At 44.4% G+C, this 27,198-nt stretch overlaps 1 protein-coding gene across 1 annotated transcript in view; it reads left to right on the top strand.

Annotated features, from left to right (window-relative positions):
- Positions 1-27,198, top strand: part of INTS9 (integrator complex subunit 9) — an 88,585-nt gene that overhangs the window by 27,584 nt on the left and 33,803 nt on the right. Inside the window, exons 7-11 of the mRNA XM_014610238.3 lie at positions 3,797-3,917; positions 5,194-5,328; positions 12,972-13,083; positions 19,503-19,683; positions 22,504-22,564. Of these exons, the coding sequence (XP_014465724.1) occupies positions 3,797-3,917; positions 5,194-5,328; positions 12,972-13,083; positions 19,503-19,683; positions 22,504-22,564 (610 nt within the window). The remainder of the gene's footprint in view (positions 1-3,796; positions 3,918-5,193; positions 5,329-12,971; positions 13,084-19,502; positions 19,684-22,503; positions 22,565-27,198) is intronic.

Here is a 27,198-nt window from a genome sequence, read left to right as displayed (position 1 = left end):
GACTTAAAGGCATCCAGTTCTTCCAAGTGACTCTGCACCATCTCAGGGTCTACGCATGGCAGTCTGGCGCCTTGCTGCTGCCTCTCTACAACCCCAGTGAGAGACTTGTCGTGCCCCTCGCGTAGGAACACTGAGGCAAAGAACTCGTTGAGGAGTTCAGCCTTGTCCCCCCTGTCTGTCACCAATTGTTTCTGCCCATTTAGCAGGGGTCCTATTCTTCCCTGGGCCTTCCTTTTACTCCCTATATATCTAAAAAACAATTTCTTGTTGTCTTTTACTTGGGTTGCCATCCTCAGCTCCATGGTAGCTTTGGCCCGCCTAACTGCCTCCCTACAAGGACGAGCAAAGGAGGTATATTCATCTTTAGTGATCTCACCCTGTTTCCACTTTTTATGTTCTCCCCTTTTGGCCCTTAGGCTGCCCTGGATTTCTCTGGTCAGCCATGAAAGCCTCCTGGCCCCTTTCCCTTTTTTGCCTCGCTTGGGGATCATCTCGCTTTGTGCCCTAAGGATCGTTTCCTTAAGGCACAGCCACCCTTCTTGGGCTCCCATCCCTTCAAAACTCCTACTCTGCAGTGCGTCCTTGACTAATCGCCTGATTTCATTGAGATCAGCTTTCCTAAAGTCTAGCACTTTCACCCTACTAGTTACCTTACCCACTCGCCGTCTGATGTTGAATTCTATTATTAGGTGATCACTGTCTCCCAGATGGCTACCGATCTGGAGGTCCCCTATCATGTCATCCCCCGTTGCCAATACCAGATCCAGTATGGCATTCCCCCTAGTGGGACCATGCACCTCCTGTGTCAGGTGGAGGTCCTGGACACAGGTTAGAAACCTGCATAAGCGATGGCACCTTGCTGTCTGCGTCTCCCAGCAGATGTCCGGGTAGTTTAGGTCTTAGAGCACCAGTTCTCTGTTCTAGTCCCAGTTTTACTACTCTATGATGTTGTAACATTGGGCAAGCCACTTAACCTTTCCCTGCCTCTGTAAAAGGGAGATAACTACTGTATAGGAGTGTTGTGGGGCTTAATTAACGTTTGCAAAGTGCTTTGAGATTTCAGGTGACAAGTGCCGTATAAGTGTAAATGAAACTGATTATTATAACAAACATCCACTAGTCTACAAATTAATACCTGATTAATAATGCACTTGGGGTTAGACTGGCATCAATTATTCAGAAAGGATCCTATCCTTGTTGAATTTCAAAATTCAAAAATACTTGACTGGTGCTGGAACAGAATACTTATTTCTGTTGAGTCTAACTTTAAATTTTCAAGCTGATCAATCGCCATTATTACTTTACAGCTCAGCTAGTTTTACCCTGAGTAGTTAGTATAAAACACAAAGTATTATCATCTCCATTAGATAAAGCATTGACGCATTTTAAATGCAAATACTGTATAAAATATAAGTTCATTAGAGTGGCTTACATTTTTCCCATTACCAGAGTCAGTCTGAACTAATTACTTATCAAGTTTTATTACCTATAGATCTTATTCTAACTGAACAGGCTCTTGGAGGGTCCCTAGGAACTCAGCTAGGATCTCTCTTGTACTGATTTAGTAAATCCTGGTGGATGTGCAAGATGCCTATTTTCCATGGAGGTACTACTAGAAGGTAGGCACAGTTTGTTTGTGGAAGTCCATGTTACTAGATCTCACCGAAGAGAAGAACACAGCAGGATTCAGAAGAGTAACACAACCTTTTTCATGTGATGAAAACATCATATTTCTAAACTTAAATTCGGGGAGCAAAGAAAAAAATTTCCTGAAACGGAGGTTGTTCTATGATTCTCTGCTTAATGATGTCCTGCATCTTTTTTCTAAAGTATTTGGAACTAGCTGTTTTTTAGAGACAAAATGGACCACTCTTCTGGGAGCAGGACAGGTTAAACAGGAGTCAGAGTGCTTTGCACTGAAAGAGATTTAAATATCATATCTGGAAAATATACCAGGTGACATTCCCAAGGCTACATAGGGGCAAAGTTAGGTATCAGAACTGGGGGGCACATTTCAAGATTTATTTTTAAATTTTTTGTACAGATCATTTGACCACACTGCCTCACTTGACCATCACCTTAATCTCCCCTGGGACTGCCAACTGGCCTTGCTTCTATCCAAATTTGTCTAACAAGTGAGATGATCCCACCAGGCTGACCATAAAAAAGGCCCGGATCTGAAAACCATCAAATATGAATTGAGTTTTAGCTCAAACCCTTCAAAATATCCTATGCAAGTTAAAAAAGGAGAACTGGTGAGAACTGCATGGAGTCCTGGTAGGGTGGCTTCTGAAGAGCAGATGCCCATCACCAACTTATATACTGCTCCTCAGCGCTCAGGCAAGAAGTGACCTGAATCCATTCTTCAGTATCTTAAGTTATGGAAGAGTTTGCTGACCTAGTAGATAAAAACAATAAATTAAAAGTTCTTTAAACAAATTGATCAAAGAAACTTGACCAATTTCCATAAATCATAGGAAATTACTTTGAATTAGCCTTTGATTTAGTGTTGGTTTAATATACCAAAAAAAAACCATTTTTCTTGTGCTTTTGGCAGCTCTGCTGCATCCTGCTTTAGTGCATGTTGCTAAGAAAGATTTATTTCCTAGAAGTTGGCCATCCCTCTTTCAGACTGTGACATTACAGTTCACTTCTTTCCTCAACAAGGCTACCTGGCTAACCTACAAAAACATAGGATGTGCATGAAAAAGAATGGGTACTGGTTTTGGTTTGGTTTTTTGATTCAAAACACCCCTAGTGCTTTCAGGCAATGATCTCAGAGTGCTTTGCAACAAGGCTACAAACAGACAAATAAAACGCAGTGAGTTAAGAAGACAGGGAGTTTCCGTGCATCAGCTGCCCCATGGTAAGTGTCTGTGTGCCTGCTTTTACTGAGCAACAGGTGGAAGCTAAATTTCTTACCACTGGAGAACAGCTCTGACTTCCTCTTCTAATTGACCTCAGGTCCTTTTATGCTTCAGGAAATAGTAGTGAGGGGAAAAGTTGCCTTTTTTTATTGAAGGCCGAGGCTCCTCAGATTTTCACTGTTGCAGAATGGGGGCACAGTTATGATGGAGCATCCAACATGCCATAAGTCCTTGCCCTCTTTTAACTTACTTCAACGTGTACATTTGTCCCTAACCCAATTTAATTATCCTTGCAAGTACCCTCTGGAGGTAAGTATCGACCCTTTTTTGCATCGCAGGGTCAGATGCCCAAGGTCACATAAAGATATTGTAAGGAAGCTGAGAATGGAGTGAGGGTTGCTGAAATTCTGGATCCTCTGCCTTAATTGCACATCCATGCTTCTTTGTGCTCAGACTCCTGCCTTCAAAGATGGCTCGTTTACAGGGGAATCCACAACGTTGTCATCGCTGCCAAATTCTACCATGCCTTCAGCTATAAGACTGCAGCACATCGGCAGTTCGGATCTGCCACTGGCTAATCTGCGGTGACAGTGTTGCTGCTGGCGATGCAACTCACCTTTCACTGTTTCCTTGAGCAGGAGGGAGTTGGAGGCCATCAGTAGAGCAGGCTAGAGGTGGTTTCTGGGACAAGGAGGCAGCTACAGATGGGATTTAGTCCAAGCTAGAGTCCTTATCCTACCCTGCCTCTCACTGGTTAGGAAACCATGTATCTCTACCTTCCCTCCATCCTAGGAAAAATGGCCAGGCTCTGAAATGTGGTTAAACATCAGCGAGTTAATCAGTCAATGCATAAAGAGCTAAAAACACAGCAAAGGCAAATAGGGAGCCCAACAAGCAATCCTGAAAATGCCTTGATCTGGTCTCTGCAGACTGCTGCCTGCGCCTCTGAAGGATGCAGTGGAGGTATCTACCTGGAGGAGATGCTACACCATGCCCGAGGTGAACTCTGCGCTCAGCAAGATCCAGCTGGTGGGGTATTCTCAGAAAATTGTGAGTAGTGACGCAGCCACCATCCTAACCATGATGGAAATGCCTTTGTTTGTCTCCTACTCTGCCCCCAGGCCACTTAAAAGCTGGGGGGGATGTACTGAATTAATATGTCCTTTGCTGCCCCTAACTGTACCCCTTCTTGGCCAGCCCCTCATGCTGCTAGAGATCAACAAGGCACTTTGCCTCTGTTTGCTGCTCTACACGGTGATCTGGGGACTGTGTGAGCCCTTTTCATGGGGCAGTCTATCTGCAGGCTCTACTGTGAGGGTCCTGAACTAGCAGTTGCTGTGGCACAAGCTAGTGCAGACCCTGAAAGTGAATTAAACTAAAAAATTCTGCAGTCTGCCTTTTTAGAAGGAAGCATCTCTGGAGGCAGCCACCAAAGGGTTCAACTGTTCTGGTTCAGGTCGTACAGTTTCCATCCCCTTTTGCACCTTGAGCACAGAGTTGAACTACTGGGATTCAAATTATGCTCGTAGCCCTGTGTGACCATTGCATAGCATAGAGGGTTTACAGTTTAATTGGGAGATGTCAGTGGACTTTGGCCCTCTTGTTTACTCTTGGAGTCATCAAATGCCCATTCAGTCATTTCCAGCATCCGGTTTACATCCCTGTATTTCTACAAATTCCACACACCAGCGGACCGTGAGCTCTTGGGGTTGGGATGGTGTCTCATTTTGGGATGCATCTAGTACACATTGGGATAGTTGAGAGAGCCTGAACATGCCACAAATCAGTTCTTGGAGGTTGCAGCTAGAGGGGACGAAGGCACACTGGTCAGGTGGCCATGGCAGCTTATTCTCCCTCCTTAAACTCAAAGGTTTCTGCCTTGTCACACTTCACAGCATATAGCCAAACATGTACGCTTCATGTAACAAGTGGGAAGGGAACAGCTCAATAAAGGAATGCTGCCCAGCAGTTCACGCTCAGAATTTAGGCTGGGTTTTTTTTTTTTTTTTTGCTTGTAAAAGACTGTTCCGACACCATCTGTGGATAAGAGTTTGAATAGAAATAGCATTGGTGGGAGGGTGGGTGGGTTTGTCTCTAAATTTAAACCTTCCTCCTGCAGAATGTGGAGCCCAAAGATAGCAGCCTTCTGCTAAAGTTGGGGGGGGATTAAAAGCAACTGATCTAGTTTTTCAAAGGACAGAAAGCACCATTTGAAATGGTGAAAAGATGTTTTTGAAATCATCTAGTTGTCAGTGCCACTGGAGGTGATGATCAAAACAAGAGCTTGTGTCTGTTCTTTTCTGAAGTCTGTTTCTCCCCACCCCAGGAGCTGTTTGGCGCTGTGCAGGTCACTCCTCTCAGCTCTGGCTATGCACTTGGAAGCTCCAACTGGATTATACAATCGCATTATGAAAAGGTTTCCTATGTTTCGGGATCCTCCCTGCTTACAACACATCCACAGGTACTAACTCTATTGAATTTTGGGAGGTGAATTGTAATGCTCAAGAAAGAAAGGGCTCTTCACTGGGTGGTGCTGTGCAGTGTATAGGAGTTCCCCATCTAAGTTGGTGACTGACTCCTGGTAAGCATTGAGCAACAATTGCTACTGTTAAAGTGGACCGGCATCCATTTGGTGGTGGCAAGACAGTCCTCCTCCTTGTTTACCAGAAACTAAATTTTTAGCTTAATTTCCTGTTGTAAAAGTTTCCTGCCATAACTTAAAAAGCCAAATTAATCTCATAACCTGTTAAACAATACAACATTTAAAAAAAAAATCCCTGTGTTTCACTAAATTGGCTTTAAAGATGGTTCAGAGGCTGCTTCTTTATCACTTCTAAAATATCTTCCCTTGGAAGGAATGATGGCTAACTGGCTGCCAACATTTCCAACCTTCTCTGCTAAGGGCAAAGTCTTTATAGTGCTGCAGATGTAATTTCCAGTAAATTAATTCTCTTAAGATCCATAAATTTTTAGAGGAAAGAATGGCTAGAAGTTTTCAACACTATATGCTTCATAAGTTGTCACTTATAATGGTTAAGAGCAATATTAACAGGATGTATTTAAAAATAATAATAGTAAAAGAAAAAAAGTTAGGCTCATGATCACTAAGTAACTACCTCCTAAGTGTCTGCAAAATGCACCCATTTTTGAGTACATGCATTTTAAAAGCTTGCTCTCAGCAGCTGACCAACTACTGTAGATAAACTTTCATACCCTTTATATAAAGCAACTATGTTTATGGAGTATTACATACTGGAGTGTCTAACTCTATTCTTTATATCCTAAGCCATCACACTGTTTTGGGTTATGATCCTTCATGACTTTTAAAGGGAAATACCATTGATCACTGGCAGTACTTTGAATGGGACACTGCAAGGAGAAAGTCTGTATGGGGTATGGCAGAGGTCAGCAGTCTGGCCCACAGATTGGATTCAGCCCATCGAGCCAGTCTATCCAGCTTGCAAAGCCGGGGCTTCAGTAGTGAGGAGAAGCAATGGTAGTCAGGTGGCCAGGTTGGAAGTGACCAAGCTGGGTAATTTTGACTTGCCCCTCTTGACCCCTGGTATATGCATAATTCAGTCTGGTTTCCTGTTTTCTCTCAAGGAATGCCAGAAGTGGGTTCAGCCCTGTGCTTCTACAAGTTGCATCTATTAGGATATAATTGTCCATGTGTCCTCTTTGTCCAAAGGTGACATTTTGTTTTTTGGAAACAATGAGGAAAATCCCTTGAAATTCCATGGACTCTGTCACTTAGCAGTGGGGGAGAGGCAAAAAATATATAGGTTTCCTACTGTGGATGTTTGTCACACTTCTGTTCACATACAAACTTCAGAAATGGAAACCTGGACCATGCGTTCCAGTTACTGTGGAGCCTGCCCATGACTTGAATAATTGGCTGGCAGTTAACGAATATCAGGAACGCCTTGGAAGTTGCACCCTGAGCACGTGTAACAACTTCCTGGCATGGGAGAGCTTGTGCGACAAGAGCTGGTCTGTGCAGCTTATGTAACACTAAGCCACCACTAGCCAGCCCTGAACCCTTCCACCAAGTTTTACATCTCCCGTGGCCAAATGGGGTTGAATGTAGGGTTTTTTGGCCCAGTGGAAGATCAAGGTAGGTTGGTGCGGGTGTTTGCTGGGGATCCCTTCCAAGCATAAAGCCAGAGAGTGTCTACTGAAAATGTTACAAGGGAGCAATGAGATTAGCGTCACAGCTGGTGGGATATGAGAGTCAGTCTCTTGATACTGAATAAATTTAGGAGGCCTTGTAAATAGAAACAGGTAGCTTATATTTGAAGTATGGAAGAGAGAGACGTCAAAGGGAAAAATAGAGAGTGGAGTATCAGGGACACAGGGATGAGCTAGGAAAATGGTGTTGCCATAGTATTCGTATGAGTGGGGCAATATTGTACTTGTTGAGGTCAGAGAAATGGGTATGCAGTAGTCAAGATTTCAGGTGCTGAACACATGGACAACCCTGGCACTTTCGAAAAGCTTGTGTTTTAAACTGACCAAAACATTGGCAATGTTTAAACATAGCCTGGAAGTTAGTTCCTTGAGAGGTCTGAGTCAAAGGCATTAAGGTTATGGGCTGGTGTGACGGGCAGCATGGTCTCATCAGGTGCTGTGAAAAGAGCCCTTGGGGCTGGGGTGAGACCTCTGTGTAATAGCGGTGTTGAGTCTCTGGTGGCTAAGCATCCACAAAGAGGTTTTGGAGGGAGAAGTGGAGGTATTAGTTTGGCCACAAAGAGACCGGTCTGTTGATGGTGGTTGGATTTGTGTTTCTGAATGAGATGATTCAGATGGAAGGTGCACATGTGAATTTGTTGCTCCTTTGAATCCTGGAGATCATCCCCAAAGCTGTCCGACTAATCTCCTGGACAGAGAGTGAGGTCTAAGCCAGTCTCTAGTCTGTCTTGTTTTCTTGGGAAAGAAGCTCCTGCAGTTCTTGTTTTAAATATTTCTGGTAACCCCAAAAAACTCCAGTCATAGGAATTGTAGGAAAGTGGGGCTGGAAGGGATCCCGCTCAAGGTCATCTAGTCCAGCCTCCTCCTCAAACACAGCCTTGTCCTGAAATCTTACAGTTTAGAGACAGATGAAGAGTAGGGGGCAAAACATGAGCAAAGAGCTGGCACAACTTCTCCTAGCTGACTTAGTAATGATTCACTGTCTCCAAAAGCTGCATAAACCAAGTGTCAGGTTAAGGAATAAGTATTTCCTAGATGCACTCATAGCATTTAAATGTAACGTGCATCAACCCTTAAACCTGGGCCTCCATGTGTGTTTTGCCTTAAATTGGAAATAAATGCAGAAAATTATATACAATGGTGTGATATTAGGTTTAAGCTTTTAGCATTAAGAAGTCAGGAAAGCAATGTCAGGAGTGTTGCTGCACATCCTACATACTCTGTGGTATTTAGTTAGCAGGGGAAACTTTTTTTTTCTATTTCAACTGTATTTTCTATTTTAGTGTTTCTTGCTGTAAATGTGTACCACAGATATACAGGATGTGCAACATGGCCACATTTAACAGTGCTACAAGGGTCTTAACTCTTTCATTTCCAAATTTTAATGATGCAGCCTTAACATTGCTTCTTTTTTTATGTTGCTTTGCTCTGTTAAACTTACTCACCTATTCTGCTGCTGCCATTATCATCAATGCTGTACACACTGGACCTCCTTCCCATTGCGTTAAGTGTTTATATGTTCCTGGCTGTAGTTCCTCTTGTAGATAAAACATAGCTGTCATTCCTGTACCTTGTTCCTAAGATCTTTGTTTAGTACAGGGTACCTGCTTCATCAGATACCAGCATAAAGTGCCCTCCAGCATGTAGTTCCCAACATCAACATTTGCCCCCGACTCATCCAGCTGCCTACGTCCGTTCTCATGGATTCAGACACAGGAAGACATGAGAGGGGACGAGCAGAGATGCTGGACAGCTTTGGAAAATGGACAATAATTGTTGTGGGGGAAATGGGCCAAGGGGCTCAAACTTAATTTGGGGAGCAGAACAGATGCTGGACATGCAGAGGGGGCAGAGAGAGGCAGTGTCATTTGGGATTTCAGTGCAGGGGCTGCGCAGAGATGCAGGTTTCCTATCTGGGGAAGACAGACATTAGGCTAAGAATGGATCTAGGAGACCGGTGGATGAGCCAGACACTGATGTTGGGGTGCATATATAGGAGGGTGCTTTATGTTGGCATCTGACCAAGTAGGCTATTGCCTATGAAAGCTCATGTCTCTCTGAACCAGATAGTCTCTAAGGTGCCACCCTGCCCTACCTTCTGCTGACAAGAAAACATGTAATTACATCAAGGAATTAAAGGGTTTGTTTGACAAGACGGGTTTTCCATGAAGCCCTGCTGAATGGCATTCATTCTCTTCCTGTCTTTCAATTCGTTGTCAATAGAATCCTGTATTTGTTTCTTCAGTTATTTTGCTTGAGAAAATTACCCGGTTAACCAGCCTATAGTTACTCAGGTTTATCTTTCTTGATTATTTTGAATGCTGACAAAATGGTAGCACTCTGCTGGTCTTAGGGAATTTCTACGGTAGGTCCAGAGTTATTCAAATACGGATCAGTCGACCAGAGATCTTGGCCAACTCATGGCTTGGCTTCGTAGGTTTAAATTGGGCTGTGAGGTTTAAATTGCCCAGGCCTATCCAGCATCCTTAGTTCCTAAAGAACTGCAAAGTATTCACCCTCATGTGGATACACGGATAGAGACTGTGGTCCTCTTTGTAGAAAATAGGAGGCCTCATTTGAGGTACTCAAAGCACCTTGATGGGACATACAAGCCCAGGTATTCAGACAGATGTCATTCACAACTGTGTGGTACAGCTGAAGGCTTTACAAGTGGTTATTTGAGATGTGGACCTGACGCTACAAATTTTGCTCTTTGCTTCTATGTTCTGACAAAGTGTTCCAATGAAATGTTGTCTTGTTGCCTATCAATACCAGAATCGCGTGCAATTGCCAATAGGCACTGAAGCTGCGAATATGAGGTGACAGCTTGGGTTCAGAAGTGTCACTAAAAGCCTTTTAAGACATCTTCTTTGCATTAACCCCAGAAAATCAATGCAAGCCTTCACAGTGCAATAGGAGTTGAAATTATGTGTATGTAATATGGCCTAATCATTCTGTACATTATCACAGACAGACTCGATATTATTTTTATTGCAGTATTGGCATTTCATTTCCACAGGCGCACTGTGCGAATTCAAAGGCTGCTATAGATCCTCCATGATGGGTTTGGTCCTGCATGCATGGCAGCTCCCTTTAGAGTTGAGGGATAAAATTCACTGGTGGGTTTCCTGGCGCTACAAGATCCTTTGCACCTTTGCATATGCTGCCCTGGGTAGCTGAGAGCAAGGGAGCCATGCTGAAGACCCTGTGGGTCCTCATAGTGGTCCGTGCATCTGCTTCACACAGAAACCTTTGATCACTGAGAGGCCAAGGGACGTGCCGTAGATCTACACTGGAGAATCCTTGGCCCCTGTTTGTATTGTACACGTTCCTAGCCCAGAGGCTTGAAGACCGTAACTGCCAGGGCTGCATTGTGGCCCCTAGCAGAGCCCAGAACCGAGAGATTTCGGAACCCCAGCCCAACTGTGACATGCAGTTCGGTTGCCCAGGCCTTGGGGAGGCAGTGGCTTTTGCTCTGGATAAAGTTTGCCGTAGCAGTTTGGGTTGTATTGAGTTTTGGGTATTGGGGATCCATGTATCCTGGACTAGCACCCTCATAAATATTATCTCCAAACTTTCACATATCTCGAATGGGGTGCAGGAGAGGTCATTTATTTCCTTTCTGCTTTAATTAATGCTGCTAGGGTGTTCCATCTTCAGCCCTAGTGACTGGCATCCTCTGTGCACAGCACAGACCATAGCAATACAAGCTTTCCATTATGCTGCCTTGCCAAAGTGCCTCAAAACTTACTAGAGGGACTCTCTACAGGATGAAATTTCCATTCATTTCAATGGCCCATTAGTTGTCAGCTTCTCTGCCAAGTCTGCCAACAAATGGATTGAAACCCCTGTCTGCTAGGAATGAGACGTAACAGGAATGTTATATATACTAGATGTCACACACAACTGCAGCCAATAGGACCTGACATCTGAATGTCCTGCTTGTCTAGTCCAGAGTAATTTGTACCTGGGGTGGTAAGCCAATGTAATATATGGTACAGATGCAGGGAATCAGAACGCCGCACCATTTGGAAGACCCCGCTTATTTTGAGAACTTGTATTTTAAGCTGGTGGCCTCAAGCACAAGCTTCAGCAAAATATTAATTATTGAGGGAGATTCTCTTACGCTATTTTGATCACATCTTGGAAGAAGGTTCAGCACTGAAAGGATCTGTGCTGTATATGTTACCCCCTTCATTCACTGCCTGTAGTATCGCAGACATGATGCTATGTCTGTATCAGTTCACTTGGGTTTCTCGGCTCGTACTGATTTTTTTTTTCCAGATGAATTAAGCAACTTTAAAATAGTTTTATAATGATATAATATAATTGTAATTAAAATAGTTGGTTATTAATGAATTTAACCAACTTTAAAATAGTTTTAAAAAAAATCAAAATGCCACAATAAGGTCTCTATCAATAAATAACCCTTCCTGGCTTGTCTCGGAGTCACCAAGTTCTGGCTTTTTCTCCGTGAAGCAGAAGCTGATGTTGTATTTGGAGATGTTTTGCTGCCCCTGCCCTGACTCCACATCTTCAGCACACAAAAATCCAGAGCTCAAGGTCCCAGATGACTGCACCTACTTTAGCTGGAAAGCAGAGAGAGGTGGCTAGGGGAATCTGAGATGCTAGGACCCTAAACCATCCGGCTTTGTAGATCAGAGCTGTGCCTTGAGTTGCACTCAAACTAATGTGGGGCTAGCACAGTCTGTAACACTCAAGTGTTAAATGCCTCCTGTGCACACAGTCTTCAGCAAGGTCTAGTCTGTAACATTTCAGACATGCTCTTAAGTCCTACGGCTAGAGGATGAGTAGTCTCTGGGGGATACCTCTCCCTAAGGCAGGGGTTGGCAATGTTTTTGGGCAGAGTGCCAAAAACACCCGTAACCTCTACTTGGACGATGTTGGTGTGCCAGGGAAGGATGGCAGGGGAACCCTGAAGGGCCTGGTCCTTGTTGTGGCAGTACAGCCCTGGCCTCTTCCCCACCATCTGCCCGGAGACATGCATGCACCTGCTGCCAGCAGCGAGCCGAGCCAGGGCTCTGCAGACCCCAGTGCAGCTGCTTGCAGCCTCCCCGCCACCTGCTGCAAGCAGCCTGGGCTCCGTGGCAGGCGGCAGGGGCCTGCCCAGAGTCCAGGCCAGCTGTCACGGCCCAGCTTGATGCCAACAGCAGGTGCACACACACCTTGGGGCAGATAGTGGGAAAGGGGGGCCAGGGGTGTGCTGCTACAACGAGGATTGGGCCCATCATGGCTCCCCCACTATACACCCAGGTGCGCATGCACCTGCCGCTAGCAACAAGCCAGGCCGAGGCTCTAAAGTCCCTGGTGCAGCTGTTTGCAGCTTCCCGGCTGCCTGCCCCAGCCCGCCCGGGCTTTGAGAAGGCCCCTGCTGCCCACTATGTGTCCAGGGCTGCTTGTGTAAGGCGGCTGGGAGGCTGTAAACAGCTGCACCAGGATCTGCAGAGTCCCAGCCCAGCTTGTTGCCGGCAGCAGGTGCACACGTGTCTCCAAGCTAACAGCAAGGGAACCACAAAGGGCTTGATCCTTGTGGCAGTGCAGCCCCAGCCCCTCACCCGCCATCCACCCTAAGGTGCACACACCAAGCAAAATACCTTCATGTGCCACACTGACACCTGTGCCAAGGGTTGCCAACCCCTGATCTAAGGGATCCAATTATAGGTCAATAACTAGCAGCTATTGGGAGGTATAAGTTAGCAGTGCTTTATGCTTCTGACTATCTTGAACTGCATTACCATGAAGGACGGGGTGCTCAGAAATGTAAAATGTTCCATCATCCTTCTCTCAGCAGCATTGTGTCTAGGTGCTGTATTGCCGGTCCTCCTCTTGAACGAGAACCTGTGCTGCCACTCTTAACGTTACTAAATTTACTTTGCAATGAATGATCTCTTTCAGCCCATGGACCAGGCTTCTCTGAAAAACAGCGATGTCCTCATTCTGACCGGCCTTACCCAAATTCCCACGGCTAACCCCGACGGCATGGTAGGGGAGTTCTGCAACAACTTGGGTAGGTCTTTGCTGTAAGAAGCACATTACTTATTTTATCATCTTATTCATTGCTTCGAGTGGGAAGTAATTCTGAGATTCCTGGAACTGAATAAGTTGCCTGACTCTATCTCCTGGCATAAAACTAGCTGTTTAGATTTTACGATGTGCTCCTGATGTCATTAATACAGTAAGTGCTTTGAGAGGCCCTAGTTGTACCTAAAAATGTTTTGCAATGGAACAGGTATAATGAGATTTAATCATCTGCTGCTCTTGGTTTGCTAAGTGTGTAGCTTAGCTGCCAACAGACTACATGTTGCCTTGGTTTTGAATGTAACCCCACTGAAATATTACTTTTTTTCCTTCCTGAATCTCAGCTAGCGTAAAACCTTCACGCACTGTTTTTTATGACTTTCAGTTTTGAAAACAAGCACATCTGCTTCCTTTCCTACACCTGATTTTTAAATATGTCAAAAGCAAACAGAACAATCTTTTTTACATATCTAGATATCTACATGTATTTATAGACTGCAGAAATATAAAACCTAATCAGAAGCTTTCACAGCTGGAAAAGCTGATAATTGCAAAGCTGTTATATCTGAGTGTGAATTGCAGCATTTCCCTGCCTGTTTCAAACATGACATCTAGCGCTCTCTCCCCTGTCTTCCTTCCACCCCCAACCCAATTCCTCCCTGCTCTTGCTCTTCTGTCACCCAGCTGTCCCTTCATGGATAGTTTATTGCTTATTATCCATCCTGCTATCAAACAATCTTCCCTTTCTTTTAAGCTCCCTATTTTTAGAAGGAGACAGAGGGATTCTAGCAAAATAGTTGGCTTTGTTTTGGTGGGATCTCAAAACATTGGAAAACCTTTTGTGAAGTATGCCTTTCCATCATCGCAGTGAAGTATGCAAGTGTCTTTCTCTCCATTTTATGACTGAAGAGACTTGAGGCACACTGGTTGGCTTGCTCAAGGTTGCAAAAAACGCCTGTGATGGAGCTAGGAACAGAGCCCAGGAACATGGACTCATAATCCTTCATTTTGCCATTCTCTCACCAAAAAAAAAGGCAGTAGATTGCTTTTTAAAGCAACAGTTTGTGCCTGAATTTGTGCAAGATTGAGAGAATGCGATCCCGATGGAGGGGGGATGTAAATCTAGTGCAGGGAAGATTCTTGATCAAGGAATATGGTAGACTGCCCATCACTCAAAGCCTTTAAGTTAGGGGTTCCCAACCTTTTGATGCTGTGGACTGGCAAACCATGGACTAGCAAGCCACGGACGAGCAGTGACCGGCATACTGTAGGCAGGTAACCAACCCTTGTTTAAACTCGGTATAAAAAAGGGTTGGCTACCTGCCTGCAGCATGCCGGTCACTTCCAGGCTGCGGTTTGCCAGTCCACGGTCACTTTTGGCCTGGCAGCCAGCCCTCCTGTGGACTGGCAGCCAACCCTTCACGACCTGGCACTGCGCTGCAGTTGGGAACCCCTGCTTTAAATCATGAGTGGATTTTTCTTTAAGATGTGCACCTTTCAGTCAGCTGCAAGTCACCGGTCTTGATGATGGGCTTCCTGGGGGGAAATTCCATGGCCTGAGTTATACACAAGGTCAAAGTATCATCACAGTCTGCTCTAGCATTAACACTTATGAATTGGATATGTTTAGCATTTGATAGGTGATGTGTGCACATGCTACATAAATGTCAAGTACTCTACATTTCCAATGTCTTATGGGCCATGACGGAGAGGGAAGGTACATGCATGTGACACCGTTGTTATCCAAACTAATTTTTGTGTTCAAAGAACACGCAGAGTGTTAAAAAAAAAAAAAAAATTATATATTGAAAAGCCAGGAATGCAAAACATGACATGCCTGGAACATACATGCGTGTGTCTGCACAAGAGTTTGCTCTGGTTTAAGAGCATGACCTGAACTATCAAGAGTGGTACCAAGAAAGGTCTTTGAGTTAGCTTCATGCTTGAACCTGATAAAATTAAAGGAAACCTGAGAAGGAAGCTGTTTGCACTGAATTGTCAGGCAGACATCTGGGATTGAACTGAATTTAGTATAACGTATGAGGAAATGCGGGGAATGAAAGCTGTCTCTCTAAATGTTTTTCAGAACACCTCAATGATGTGAAATCCCATCATACTCAGTCAAACTCCAGAAAGAGTAACAGCAGGTCTGGTTTTCAGCTGGTAGAAAGACTCCAAAAACAGCAGGCCATGAGATCTTTTTATAAAGATTTCATTTCATAGATCTTCTGAGGCTGCAGAAATAGATCAAAATATAATTGTTCAAGGCTTTATAGTTGACAGTGCGAGTTGAATAAAATCTGTATCACCCTTGACCAAGTGTAGTTGAGCTCAGATATAACTAAGTTTCACCCTGAGCTTCATTTTCTACGCAGCTTAGAGGGACTGAGACATCTAACTCCCATCCCTGTTGAGTCACATGCTTGATTTCTACCCCACACGTGCTGTTCCAAAAACTTCCTCTGTCGTGTCTTCCAAGTCCTATTAGTTTTACTGACAAACCCCTTTTTTCCATGCTCAGCACTGCAGCACCCATACACTGCAGTTTGAGAAAGCCAGTTGTATTTTTGCAATGCCTCGGGCATCATCAGCAAATTTGCCAGGTTTCCTATCTGTAGGGCTGGTTTGTGATATTTTTTGGTACGGGTATTTGTACAAAGCAGAAATGAGCAGACTTTGCCTTTCAACTGCTGGCTTGACCTTGCACTAGCAGCCGTTAGAAATGCAAGTATCTCATTTTGAGCTGAAAATTGAACCCAACTTGTTATGGAGTTCTTGAAGGAGACTAAATTTGAAATGCTGGGATTATAAAATGACATTAAATTTGTGTGGAGAGTGCATCTATCAATCAAAAAAGGACATTGGCTACAAAATTTGGTTTCAGACATGTATCTCCTCCACATGACATTTGTGCAAGTCACCCTGGTGCATCTGGAAGCAGAATTGGGACTATTATACATATGGAGAACAAAAAGCCTGTCAAAGCTTTTCAAGTAATTAAGAAACCCCCTGAATTAGAGCAGCTGGAGGTATCACTTAGCACCCCATCACCAAGGACTAGGACACACTTGTGCCAGGCACTGCTCAGACAAGTAACCCTCATTTAACTTGTATCTGGATAGAAAGAACCAACGATGCTTATGCATGTTGTCCTGATACTGAGCTGGCACCACAGTGCTGTCCCTTTACAGTGCCTTCCAGAGGAATCATAGAAAATGAGGGTTGAAGGGACCTCAGGAGGTTACATCTAGTCCAGCCCCCTGCTCAAAGCAGGACCAGCCCCAACTACATCATCCCAGTCAAGGCTTTGTCTACCCAGATCTTCAAAACCTCCAAGGATGCAGACTGCACTACCTCTCTGGGGAGCCTGTTCAGTGCTTCACCACCCTCCTAGCGAGAGAATTTCCTAATATCCAACCTCAGCTTCCCTTGCTGCAACTTGAGCCCTTTGCTCCTTGTTCTGTCAAGCAAGGAGACCCCATCAGGGATCAGATCTTGGGCCTTTACCACTTGGGGGTGGAATTCCACACTTCATCCTGGGTGCAGGCAGCAGCAATTATAGCTGGGCTTGAATCTTCCCAGGGTTTCCATTCAGGTGTCTATGACAGCAACTGATTGAAGCAATTGGGAAGCAACTTCTTCATGTCAAAGTTTCATCTCATTCTTTCACCCAGAGGCACAAAGCACACAGGACCAAGACATAACAAAGTCCTCCAAGCATATTCCCTTCCTTCTAGCCATAGGTTAGGCAGGTTGGACTTGCTCCTCGCGTCTGATCTGGAAGAAACAGCCTGCAGTGCTTGCAGCACATTCTCTCGGTCTGAGTCCTCCCAGCCTGTCGGCTTGCTCACTGATACACTGGGAAGCTTCTCCGGTCACCGCCTTGAATGTTAGGCTTAGCCTTGGTCAGGGGAAAACAGTCCAGCATGAGTGGAGGCATGCCGGGGGAGCCATGCCGGTGGACTCTGGCAACTGATTGCAGTCATTGTTCTCTTAGTCTCACATACACAGCTTCAAAGTTTCTCTCATCTGCATCCTTGTTTTACCCTTCCTGTCTTATTCCTGAACAAATTCTTCGCAGCCTTCTTTGACAGAACAACTCTGTGCCTCTAGTCAGGAGATAAGAAAATTGAATGGGGAAACAGTAGTGCCTACCGTTCATTAAAAAGAAATGCATTGGCCCGGTTTTTGTCAAGCACGCAGTCACTAGGTTTTCACTTGGCAATAAACCCTTTTTGTTTTATGAAGGTAATAAGCAGAGAAGGCAACTGAACAAAATTAAGCAAGATGGGGAGAAACATCATCAATAAAGATCTTAAATGTTGTATGCAAAGCCAAGTGAGGCAGCCAGCTGGGCCTGCTGTACTGCATTGGGAGATTATTCTTAATTCATTGCAATACTAAGTGCATCACCTCAATCAGTCAGGTACAGTGTAGCAGAGAGAGGTTTTCTTGAAATAAACCTGGACTGCGCTGGGAATAAGATGAGGACATCCCTGTGAACTGTAGTAAAAGGAAAGACCATTTAAAACGTGCCGTCACTGTACGAAGATGGAAAATGAGGGCAGAGCGGCCCTTGGCAGATGTTACAACTAGAAGACATTCTTGCCACCACCTGTAAACTTGGAGCCATTATGCTTTTTCCTTTTTCAAAACCATTAAAATACTTCTGCCAAACCCTCTACCTGATTTTAACCTTTTTTTTTCCCCAAGATGAGGAAGCCTCCATCAAGTTAGAGGCCGTGGGTAAATCTGGGAGGACGGGAGACATGTTCATCACCACTGACAGACAGGTCTAAAGAAGGTCTGGGAGCTGCTGTTGGCTGTGGTTCCACAGTTCCTTATTATGAAACTTTTCAAAGCCAAAGATGGGATTTCATTTTAAATCCTGCCCCTCCCCACAGTTGTCTTTGAAAATGTAGACCTTAAGCTCCCTATGCCTCCATTTATGCCCATTTTACAGATGGGGAAATTCTGCCTGTACCCACAGGACAGGGGTGATGTGAAACTTGTAGGTTATGAAGTACTTTGACGGCCTGGGGGAATGATGCTCTGGAAGGGCCAAGTGTTAGTTTTTTTTCCCCCTTGAATGCTTCGCTTTTATGATACGTTTTTAGGTGACTGTGGAACGACCAGTGACTCAGACCTCTTTGCTTCCTTTAATACCGTGCAATACAACTCTGATGCATACCGAAAAGGTCTGTCTGACCCACCATCTGCTGTAGAGAACAGTGTGAAGTAGATGCTCACTCCCATTGGGGTTTAAATACTGAAGAGCTTTTAAAAATTCCTGCTAGATGTGTATATCCCTCTTTTAAGCTCAACATCTGACCCTATAATCCTTCCCTGTCTGTTCAGATAAGGCAGAGGGATCCCAGTGTGCCAGATCCTTCTCCATCTGAGCTTGTCAACAAATTCAAGTCAAGGAAGTAATTGCGGCAAGATTTAATATACACATTTTCAGGCTCTTTCACTGGTTTTTGTGTAATGGCTTAATGCATAATGTAACAAATGCTGCAGTGCAATTAACATCACTAGATGGGTTTTCTTATCCCACGACCACAGAAGAAATCGTAGCAAGGCAGCAGTTCTTCACTGAGACCGACGATGCATTTTTCTCTTGTTACAAGGTGCCACAGCGGTTCTGTAGTTTCATGCAGGCAAAGGAATGAAATGTCGATGTTGTGCTTGCGTATAGTGTCCTATTTTGGATCTGTGTCTATTGTAGAGAGAAACTATTTTTATTTTCGCCTTTTATTTTTTTTCTCCCTACCCACAATTTGTACAGCTCACAGATGGTAGCAGCTGTTTTGTTTTGTGTGTGCGGCTGGGACTCGGTCATATTAACAGCTCGAGAAAAAAAATCTGCGTGCCTTTGGGAGCTGTCAGGTTTAAAACAACTGGATTTAGTAGCCCCAGGTTTAAAATCCTCTGCCATTTATCTGAAGCAGTGCAGTTCAGTACAAAACAGTTTACTGTGCATGGTGAACTCAGCCGAGACCCAGGAACAGATGTCCTGCCCACTCTGTGTGGACACTAATAGAAATATCAGATTATTTGCAGTATATGAGGAATGTACTGTCCTGTTTTCTCACTCAATATTTCTCCTCAAAGCAGCAGTGCCCTCTCCTGGACTCAAGCGCGCATCAGCCCTGTGGCTCACGAAGTTTTAGTTGCTCAAAGCGCAGAGGCCTGTGCTTCTGGAGGAGAAGGACCTAGCCTTTAATTCCACTTATGGCTGCAAAATCTTAAGGGGTTAGAGAAGTCTGTCTCATTTATACAGACCCACGCCTACACTGTTATGTCTCATCCTGTGCACCAGGTATCAGACCCTGTGGGGTATTTAGGGATGGAAAGTAAAAGCTGCTAACTTATTTTTTTTCTTTCTCTTTCTCTTTCTCTCTCAAGCAATGACCGTGCGCAGTGGAGGGAACGTGTTGGTGCCCTGCTATCCCTCAGGAGTGATATATGACCTGCTGGAGTGCCTGTACCAGTATATCGATTCTGCGGGACTCTCCAATGTCCCCTTTTACTTCATCTCGCCTGTTGCCAACAGCTCCCTGGAGTTCTCCCAGATCTTTGCTGAGTGGTAGGTTTTATTTTACTGCGTAGCCTGGGTTCAACCATACAGATTGTAGTAAACATGTACAGAGCAAGTGCTGATCGCTGCGATTCCCTTGACTTGAAATGTTCTCCGCCTGCGAGATAAGGAGTTGGGAGCACGTCTTGTGATTCATGGGAATATGTGCGTCTAGGTCTTCTAGAATTAGAAAGGCATCATTTCTCTTGGAACGTGTGTCAAATCTGTTTACAAACAGGTAGATGTGTTCACCACTCTCTGGCATCAGCTTTGGTGAGTAAGTGAAGCACCATGCTGAGAGTGACTTTCAGATGCATCTTCCTTGCCCCTCTGTTAGTCTCGTTCAGTGCCTCCAGGAGCAGACATCAGTCTAACGACGTGAGCCAGCTAGGTTTGTTACTTTTCTAATTCAAGTGAGACATAAAACGAAGGGCCAGGTGTTGCCAGCCTTGGCCATTTCGGCAGGAGCTAAAGTAGACAGCCCAGTCTTGTTCTGGAATAAACACAACATTAATCTTTGCAGACCTTACAACTCACAGGGTCAGCAAACCGAGGGAAGCAATTAACACATCCAGCCAAACCAGCAGAGAGATCAGGTTAAACAGAGCAAAAGGCCTGGCAGGAAATGTCACGTACAAGAAGTTCTTGAGATAAATAACCCAAATGGCATATATTCTAGTTTTTAGCTTGAGCGAGTTTGTTAGTAGCAGTGTTTGATGTAACCAAATGTATTGGGTGCAGCTGTGCTGTAACAGATATTTTTGTTATTAAGTTTCTTAGATAAATTGTAAAAACAAAAGCCTCTTTGTCAGGAAATAAAATACAGTCCAGAGAAAACAGGGTGGCGGTTAGTGACATTCCAAACTGGTCAAGGAAAGAGATAAAAACAAAAATCCTCCCTTCCAAAAATTATAACTTTCACAAGGACATAAATCTCATTGAAGTCTTCCAGGGCCATAGAAAAGCTGGTGCAATCAAGTTTCCAAAGTCTCAGTAAAACAAAGACGATTTAAATAAAATAGTCAAAGAGTGTTAGAGTGAGCTATGCATAAACATGGGTTGGGGACTGGAGGGAAAATCGGAGATTTTCCAAAAAGACCTGCTTCTGTTCTGTGTGCCATCCTCCTCCTGCCCAAGTCTCCCCAGCCAATATAGGTGAGGATCTATATTGCATTGTTGGTGGTAGCTTTGGAGGATCTGTATTGCTTTGGAGGATCTGCATTGCATTGTTGGTTGATCTTGGGAACAGCAGTGTGTGCTTGCCCTTTAGACTCCTTTCATTAGCCAACCTACTGCTCAGTACAATTGTGAGGGAAAGAGCACAGGCCACCAGTGATCATTATGTAGTCATTAAGCCTAGCAAGATACTCGAGGTTGTAAAAACAAAAATAAACTAATCCCTTCATGGAGAGCTCCCAATCTGCTATGCAGAAAAATAAGGCTTAATGGGATACTGGGGTGATGATAGAGTTCATCAGGAGGGATATGGATAAGATGAAGCTTAGGATCTGGTGGAGAGCGATCCCACGATACTTTCAGCAAGTCTTATGGTATCTAGCCTTTTTGCCCTGGCCAGTGTCAGTGTAGCTATTAAAACTCATGTTTGGCTGGCACTGTTTTGCACTGGTAAACTGCTGCTGTATTCTGTTTGAGAGGCGATTGCATTTCAATAATGGATGAAGTGATTTCTGGATGCATGTGAGTTTTAGGATCTTAGGGGCTAAGAGGTGATGTAAAATTGTGTGTTTGCTTATGCACACACATATACATGCTAGTACAGTGAAATGGCAACACAGTACAGCATGCAAGTGAACTGTTATTTTGTCAGTCCCATCCACCTTGCAGAACTCAGACAGTTAATGGATATTGTAGATTTTACTTTAATCCTATGTATGCACTGTCTTATCTTCCAAAGTCAGCATGGACATTACCTGATCCTTGGACACTCCTGTGAGTAACTGTTTTTACTTGCATGGAAACTGAGGCAGAGGTTGTGACTTCTGTAAAACTGCAGAGGGACTTAGACCTATAACTGGGATGAGAACTGAGGAACTCCTGGCTCATGATCCTATCATCAATCAGCTGGATGAAGCTTCCTGTTTTTGGTAGGGTAGAAACTTGACCTCAACCTATAAAACAAGACTGAGTCAAAATAATAAAGTTAAGGATGCATCAGAATTGCAGAATTTTTTTTTAGCAAAAGTCACCCAATTAAGTTTACAACAGACAGTTGTTCCGTTACCTAGAAATCAGGGACCTGCTCCCCCTTTCCATGTTAAAGTGAATCCAGTATTCCCACTGAAGTCAGTCACTAGCTTTCAATATTTGCATTATGAAGTGAACAGCTGATAAATAAGTGTGGTAGAGAGGTAAGAAAGGCACTTTGCTAACCTGACACCCCAGAGAATAAAATATGTTCCAGTGAACCAAACTTGAATGAATGAAAGGATGAGATGGGTGAGGAGATGAACGGGTTTTCATGAGGCTTACTGAGTTTGCAGAGCAGTAAATTAAAATGTATTGAGTTCCTAAAGTAGAGAAGGTCCCATTGTGTATGAAGTGCACGCGCGTGTGTTTTCATAAAGCATTTCTAGCCCTGCACTGCCTTGCACCTTCTTTAAAGTGGCCTTGCAGGAATTGGTCGTAACACCCTATGGGTGTGAGCTCTTTAATTGTTTAATTTGGAAACAACAATAAAAAGTGAGAGATGTTCTCTGCCAGGCTGTGAAAATGAAAAGGCCGTATCGGAAAGTCTCATCGGTAGATGGCAGCAGACACTTCAGCATGTTCTGCAGACTCTAACCCTCCTTGTTTTCTTCCCTTTTATAGGCTGTGTCATAATAAGCAGACGAAAGTCTATCTCCCGGAGCCCCCCTTTCCCCATGCCGAGGTAAGCAACCTACCCTTCTGTCTCTGTGACTAATTCTTATGAGTCTGCGAAACAGTCTCTTGCAATCGATCACACAAGTCAGCTGCTTCTTGGCTTTAGTCATAAAAAATAGTTTGGGGAGAGGAAGAAATTAGAATGTGCTATTAACCCAGTGCTTGCTGCAATATTTTCTTTCACATTACTACTTAATATCCACTCGCCATTTTATTTCTGCCTTCGTGGGAAGGTGTCTGGCACAAGCACATACATTTCTTTGCTTTTATCAATCCGTGCCTGCCAGCATGCTTTTTGTCCACGCTGCTGATTTCCAAGTGTGTAAAGCGAAAACCTAGCAATTGGAGTCAGGTTTATGCCCCAGATCCCACCTTCCCTGCTGAAATGGGCTCCCAAGCTGTCCAGCCCTAAGAATCGTGGGATGACACACCTGGAAACACTAGGTTAATATTCAAGGAGTCCAAGTTGCGAAGACTGAGTGTTATCGTCTGCTCCTATAAATGGAACGTCCTGAGATGGTGTATACTTGAAGCACATAGGAATAAGACTGCTGCCCCGTCTGGGATTCCTGCAGAAACGATGTGTGCATCTCAGGAGGACTTCCTAACAAGCCAGATGTTAAATAAAATATGGTGCGGCAGGGCTGGAGTGATGTTATATCTGTGATGGTCCAAAAAATATGCAAGAGGCAAGGACGGTGGTGTGCAATATCTTTTATTGAACCAGTTGCATGGTTGGCATAGACTTAAACAAGCTTTCGAATGATCTGAAGAAGAATGCACTGCATTCAAAAGTGTGTTAAGTCCATGCCAACCATGCAGTTGGTCCAATCAAAGACTAACACCCACAAAAACCCTTGCCTCTCAAATATGGCCCAGTTTCTACCTTCAGTGAGAGTTTTTTCACATGCCAACTCCTTTTTATTCCAGTGGAGTTCAATCTATCTCCCCTTGTAGTAGATGAGAGGTAAAAGAGGTGCCAACACATGAAGAATTTGGCTTTTTCACAGGGTTTCAGTTCAGCTTCTGTGGGAAAATGAGCCTTTTGCACGTACAGACACTACAGATCAGCTTGTGAGATTCATTAGCATTGTCAACATCTGTAGTGGGCAAAAATGTATATAAGCTAGGGTTGGCAAGCTGGTCAATTGATTGGTCCAATATTGTCAGTTGAGTGGTCAATTGACTGAATATTTTTTTTGACCAGTCAACATGATTTTATTTAAAAAAAAAAAAAAAAAAAGTTACATTTTGCTGTAGTTTTCATGACAAAAGTGTGATTTTTTTTAAAATTGTTTTTGACACATTTCTTAATGGAAAAATTGTCCTTTTTCTGTGTATTATTTAGAACTATTGGCAGGTTTTTTTACAATGTTTGATCCAGTCAAATACCCAACCTTAACATAATAAATGCATATGCAGAGGTGCCATCATACAAACGAAGGCCTCATCCAGCCCCTCTGTCGCTGTCTGCCGTTATAAGGAGCTTTGAGCAGAGATTTAGTTGGTGCTGTTTGGCAGTGTAACCTGCCTGCTATGTATATCACCTCTCTGGTGCTTCCAGTTCCCAGCTACCACTGAAGACGATAGGATTAGGGTCTAGCTTCTAATCTTTGCTCTTTCTAGGTGCTGGAATATGTTTTAGACAGGGAGTGCAGTGAATTGGGAACGGTCTGGCATCAGGGATAATGGAGCTTGCATGGCCAGCATCCACGCGTTGTGCTTAAAAATTTACCCAGGGAAATCAAGTTGCAAAGCCTAATCTCCAAGAGCAAGATGCTCTAGCCATGCAGCTAGCACTGCTTCTTAATTTATCCTGAATCTCTGTTCTTCGCTGTAGGCTTGTTGGCCCCTAGTTTCTAGCTGAAGTGCCTTCTGTTTTTCTGCCCCCTGCTATTCTACGTCCTCCCAAAAGCTTTAAAGCTTCCCAACTCCCATTCCAGCACACACATGAAATCGCTGGGTCAAAGTGAAGACCTTCAGAAAAAAAGCATGCAGCTATCAAAGAGTGGCTTAATTAAGCAGTCTAGCAGGATGGGCCTGTGTGTTTGTACTGTGATAACAGTATCCTCTGATTGCAAGGATGTCTTTTAATTCTCCAATGCTCTTTTCATAACTGGATTCCTCTGAATTGTTTCACTGCCTCTAAGAACATTTTTAGTTGTTGCATGCGTAGATCAAGTTAATGACTTCGGTTTCGGAGAATCGGGAGCTACAGTTGAGATATTTTGAATATTGGGCTGACAGATTAATCTGGCCTCAGCAAGAAAGCTCCTTCTGGTCTAGGATATTTTAGAAGCTACACGAGCTGAAGAGCTGACCTGAGAATTATGTGCCTGCAGCTTAAACTGTGTCAGTTATACTAGTTTTGAACATATAATAATTCTCCTTTCTCCCTTCACAAAGGAAGCAATAAATCACCCTGGGGACAGTGTTGAGGCTATGTTACAGCTAAAGCAGCCTGTCTCTTCCAGGAATTACTATAACCGACTCCAAACTGTCACGTTAACACAGCAGCCTGTAACTCTTATGGTGCCAGTTTGTACAATCCCACGGTAACTTGTTTGAGCATTGTATGGCTAAGGGAGTGAAAAGGATGTGTCCCTGAGGAGTACCACTCTTGAGTCCTGATGTCTTGGAAAGATTCATAACATCGGACCTTGGTTCGAACTCCTTATGATAAATGAAATGTAGAAAAGTTGGTTGAAGCAGGTAAGAGAGATTTTACAGAGGCCAAAAAGTGTATTAACTACCATGGATTCTATGGAGGAGTCCTCAAGCACAAATCAGTGTTTCTGTTTGCAACTCTTGTGTAAGCACTGGAGACAAAGAACGGTATCCTGCACTTCCCCCTTCAATTCCCCCTCCTCCCCCAGCGATGACCCAGTGGGTGTCCTCCTTGCTGATTCCTGCCACTTAACAACCACTTTGCAGATATAGGCTTCGGAGCAGTACTGGCAGCTCCAACACTTGCTAACACTCTTTTGAAAACTTGGCCCGTAATAAAAATAACAGGCAAATGAATAATGATCCTGTTTGTTCCAGGTAAAGCTTCTGGTATAGTCGTAAATCACAAGTGAGGCGCGCTTCAGGAGAACACAAATCAGATGGAGATTAGGGAAAAATACCAATAAAACCTACCACCCCCAAAGCACTGAATGGTCTACGTTGCAGTGGCAGTGCTCACCACTGGGCTTTCTGTTTCTTGTTGCCACCCTGCAAGCGTGATTCACACTTTCCTTGGGCTGCAGCTCAGCCTTTGTCACAGTCCCACAGCTGGAATTGGTTTAGTGTTACTGGGCCGTGTCGGGGCCGGGCATGCAGAGAGCACGCTGTTCCTGTGTTTTCCCTTTAGGAAGCATAGACGTGAGACTGAAAAGTGTAAACGAGGGGGGGAAAATTTCTTCCATTTGACTGTACGTGTATGTACGTCTGCCTCTAGGGAACTGTTCTGCCCCCCTTCCCAGCACAGTCTGCAAGGTATGTGTCTTTGTAGCATCCATGCAAGATAGGGGAAGTGCTTTAATTCCCATTCTACCCGAAGGGAATTAAGACCTGGAGGCAAGGGCCAGGTCTGTACTGCAAATAGCTGTGCCATTAAAAGTGTCAGTCAAATGGGTGATCCCAGCAGCTGTCAGGCTAAGCCCCTTTTGCTTGTAGCTAAAGCAGGGAGGAGGCCTGGAGCAATCTAAACTGGCCATAGGGCCTCTTTGCTTGTATGAGCTGCGCCTGCACTGCAGTACTGCAAGCTGCCCTTTCTCCTGTCCCCCATCAGGCCAGCTGTGAAAGGGTAGATGGTCATAGGTGACCAGATGTGACACCAGCTATATTGCTCCATTGTATGCCATTGGCCACAGAAACTGGTATGCCTCAACCAGACCGGTCTGATGGGCCACTGGGCAACTCTTTAAGTTGTTGTAACATGTTCATGGAGATGAGCTGATGAGGGAAGAAGACCTCAGCTGCTTGCTTCCATGTTGGGCAGGTCAGAGGAAGTCATTGCTCAGATATGTATGTCTGCCATTAGATGAGCCCCTCCACGTACCCAGCATTATGCATAGGAGAAGGGCCATATGCAGAGAACAAGCTGTTCTCATCTCCTCTTTAGGTGGAATTAAAAGGACTGGGTGTCCTCATTACCTCAACATGTCCAGGCTTGTGGTAGCATCTCCTTCCTGGGAAGCTTTCAAGAAGAGGCTGGATGAGCGCTGGCAAAGATGATTCAGGAGTGGCGATCCTGTATGTTGTCAGATGCCCCTCAGGATTGTCGGGCCATTGATGGCTTTGGCTAAGTGTAAGAGCTATTTCCTTCCTTGCATTGGTTTCAAATCTGTAGCCTTTGCATTTCATCCCATTACCACTGTTATGAGATGAGAGGTAGGAGTTCCTGGCTTGTCTTCTCTCCTGCTATGTTTTTACCTCTTATAGATTCATAGATGTTAGGGTCGGAAGGGACCTCAATAGATCATCGAGTCCGACCCCCTGCATAAGCAGGAAAGAGTGCTGGGTCTAGATGACCCCAGCTAGATACTCATCTAAATGCCTCTTGAAGACCCCCAGGGTAGGGGAGAGCACCACCTCCCTTGGGACCCCGTTCCAGACCCTGGCCACTCGAACTGTGAAGAAGTTCTTCCTAATGTC

Source organism: Alligator mississippiensis, chromosome 1 (assembly GCF_030867095.1).
Source record: "Alligator mississippiensis isolate rAllMis1 chromosome 1, rAllMis1, whole genome shotgun sequence".
Taxonomy (NCBI): domain Eukaryota; kingdom Metazoa; phylum Chordata; order Crocodylia; family Alligatoridae; genus Alligator; species Alligator mississippiensis.
Note: the sequence above shows the minus strand (reverse complement) of the source record. Positions and strands in the feature narration are given on the sequence as shown.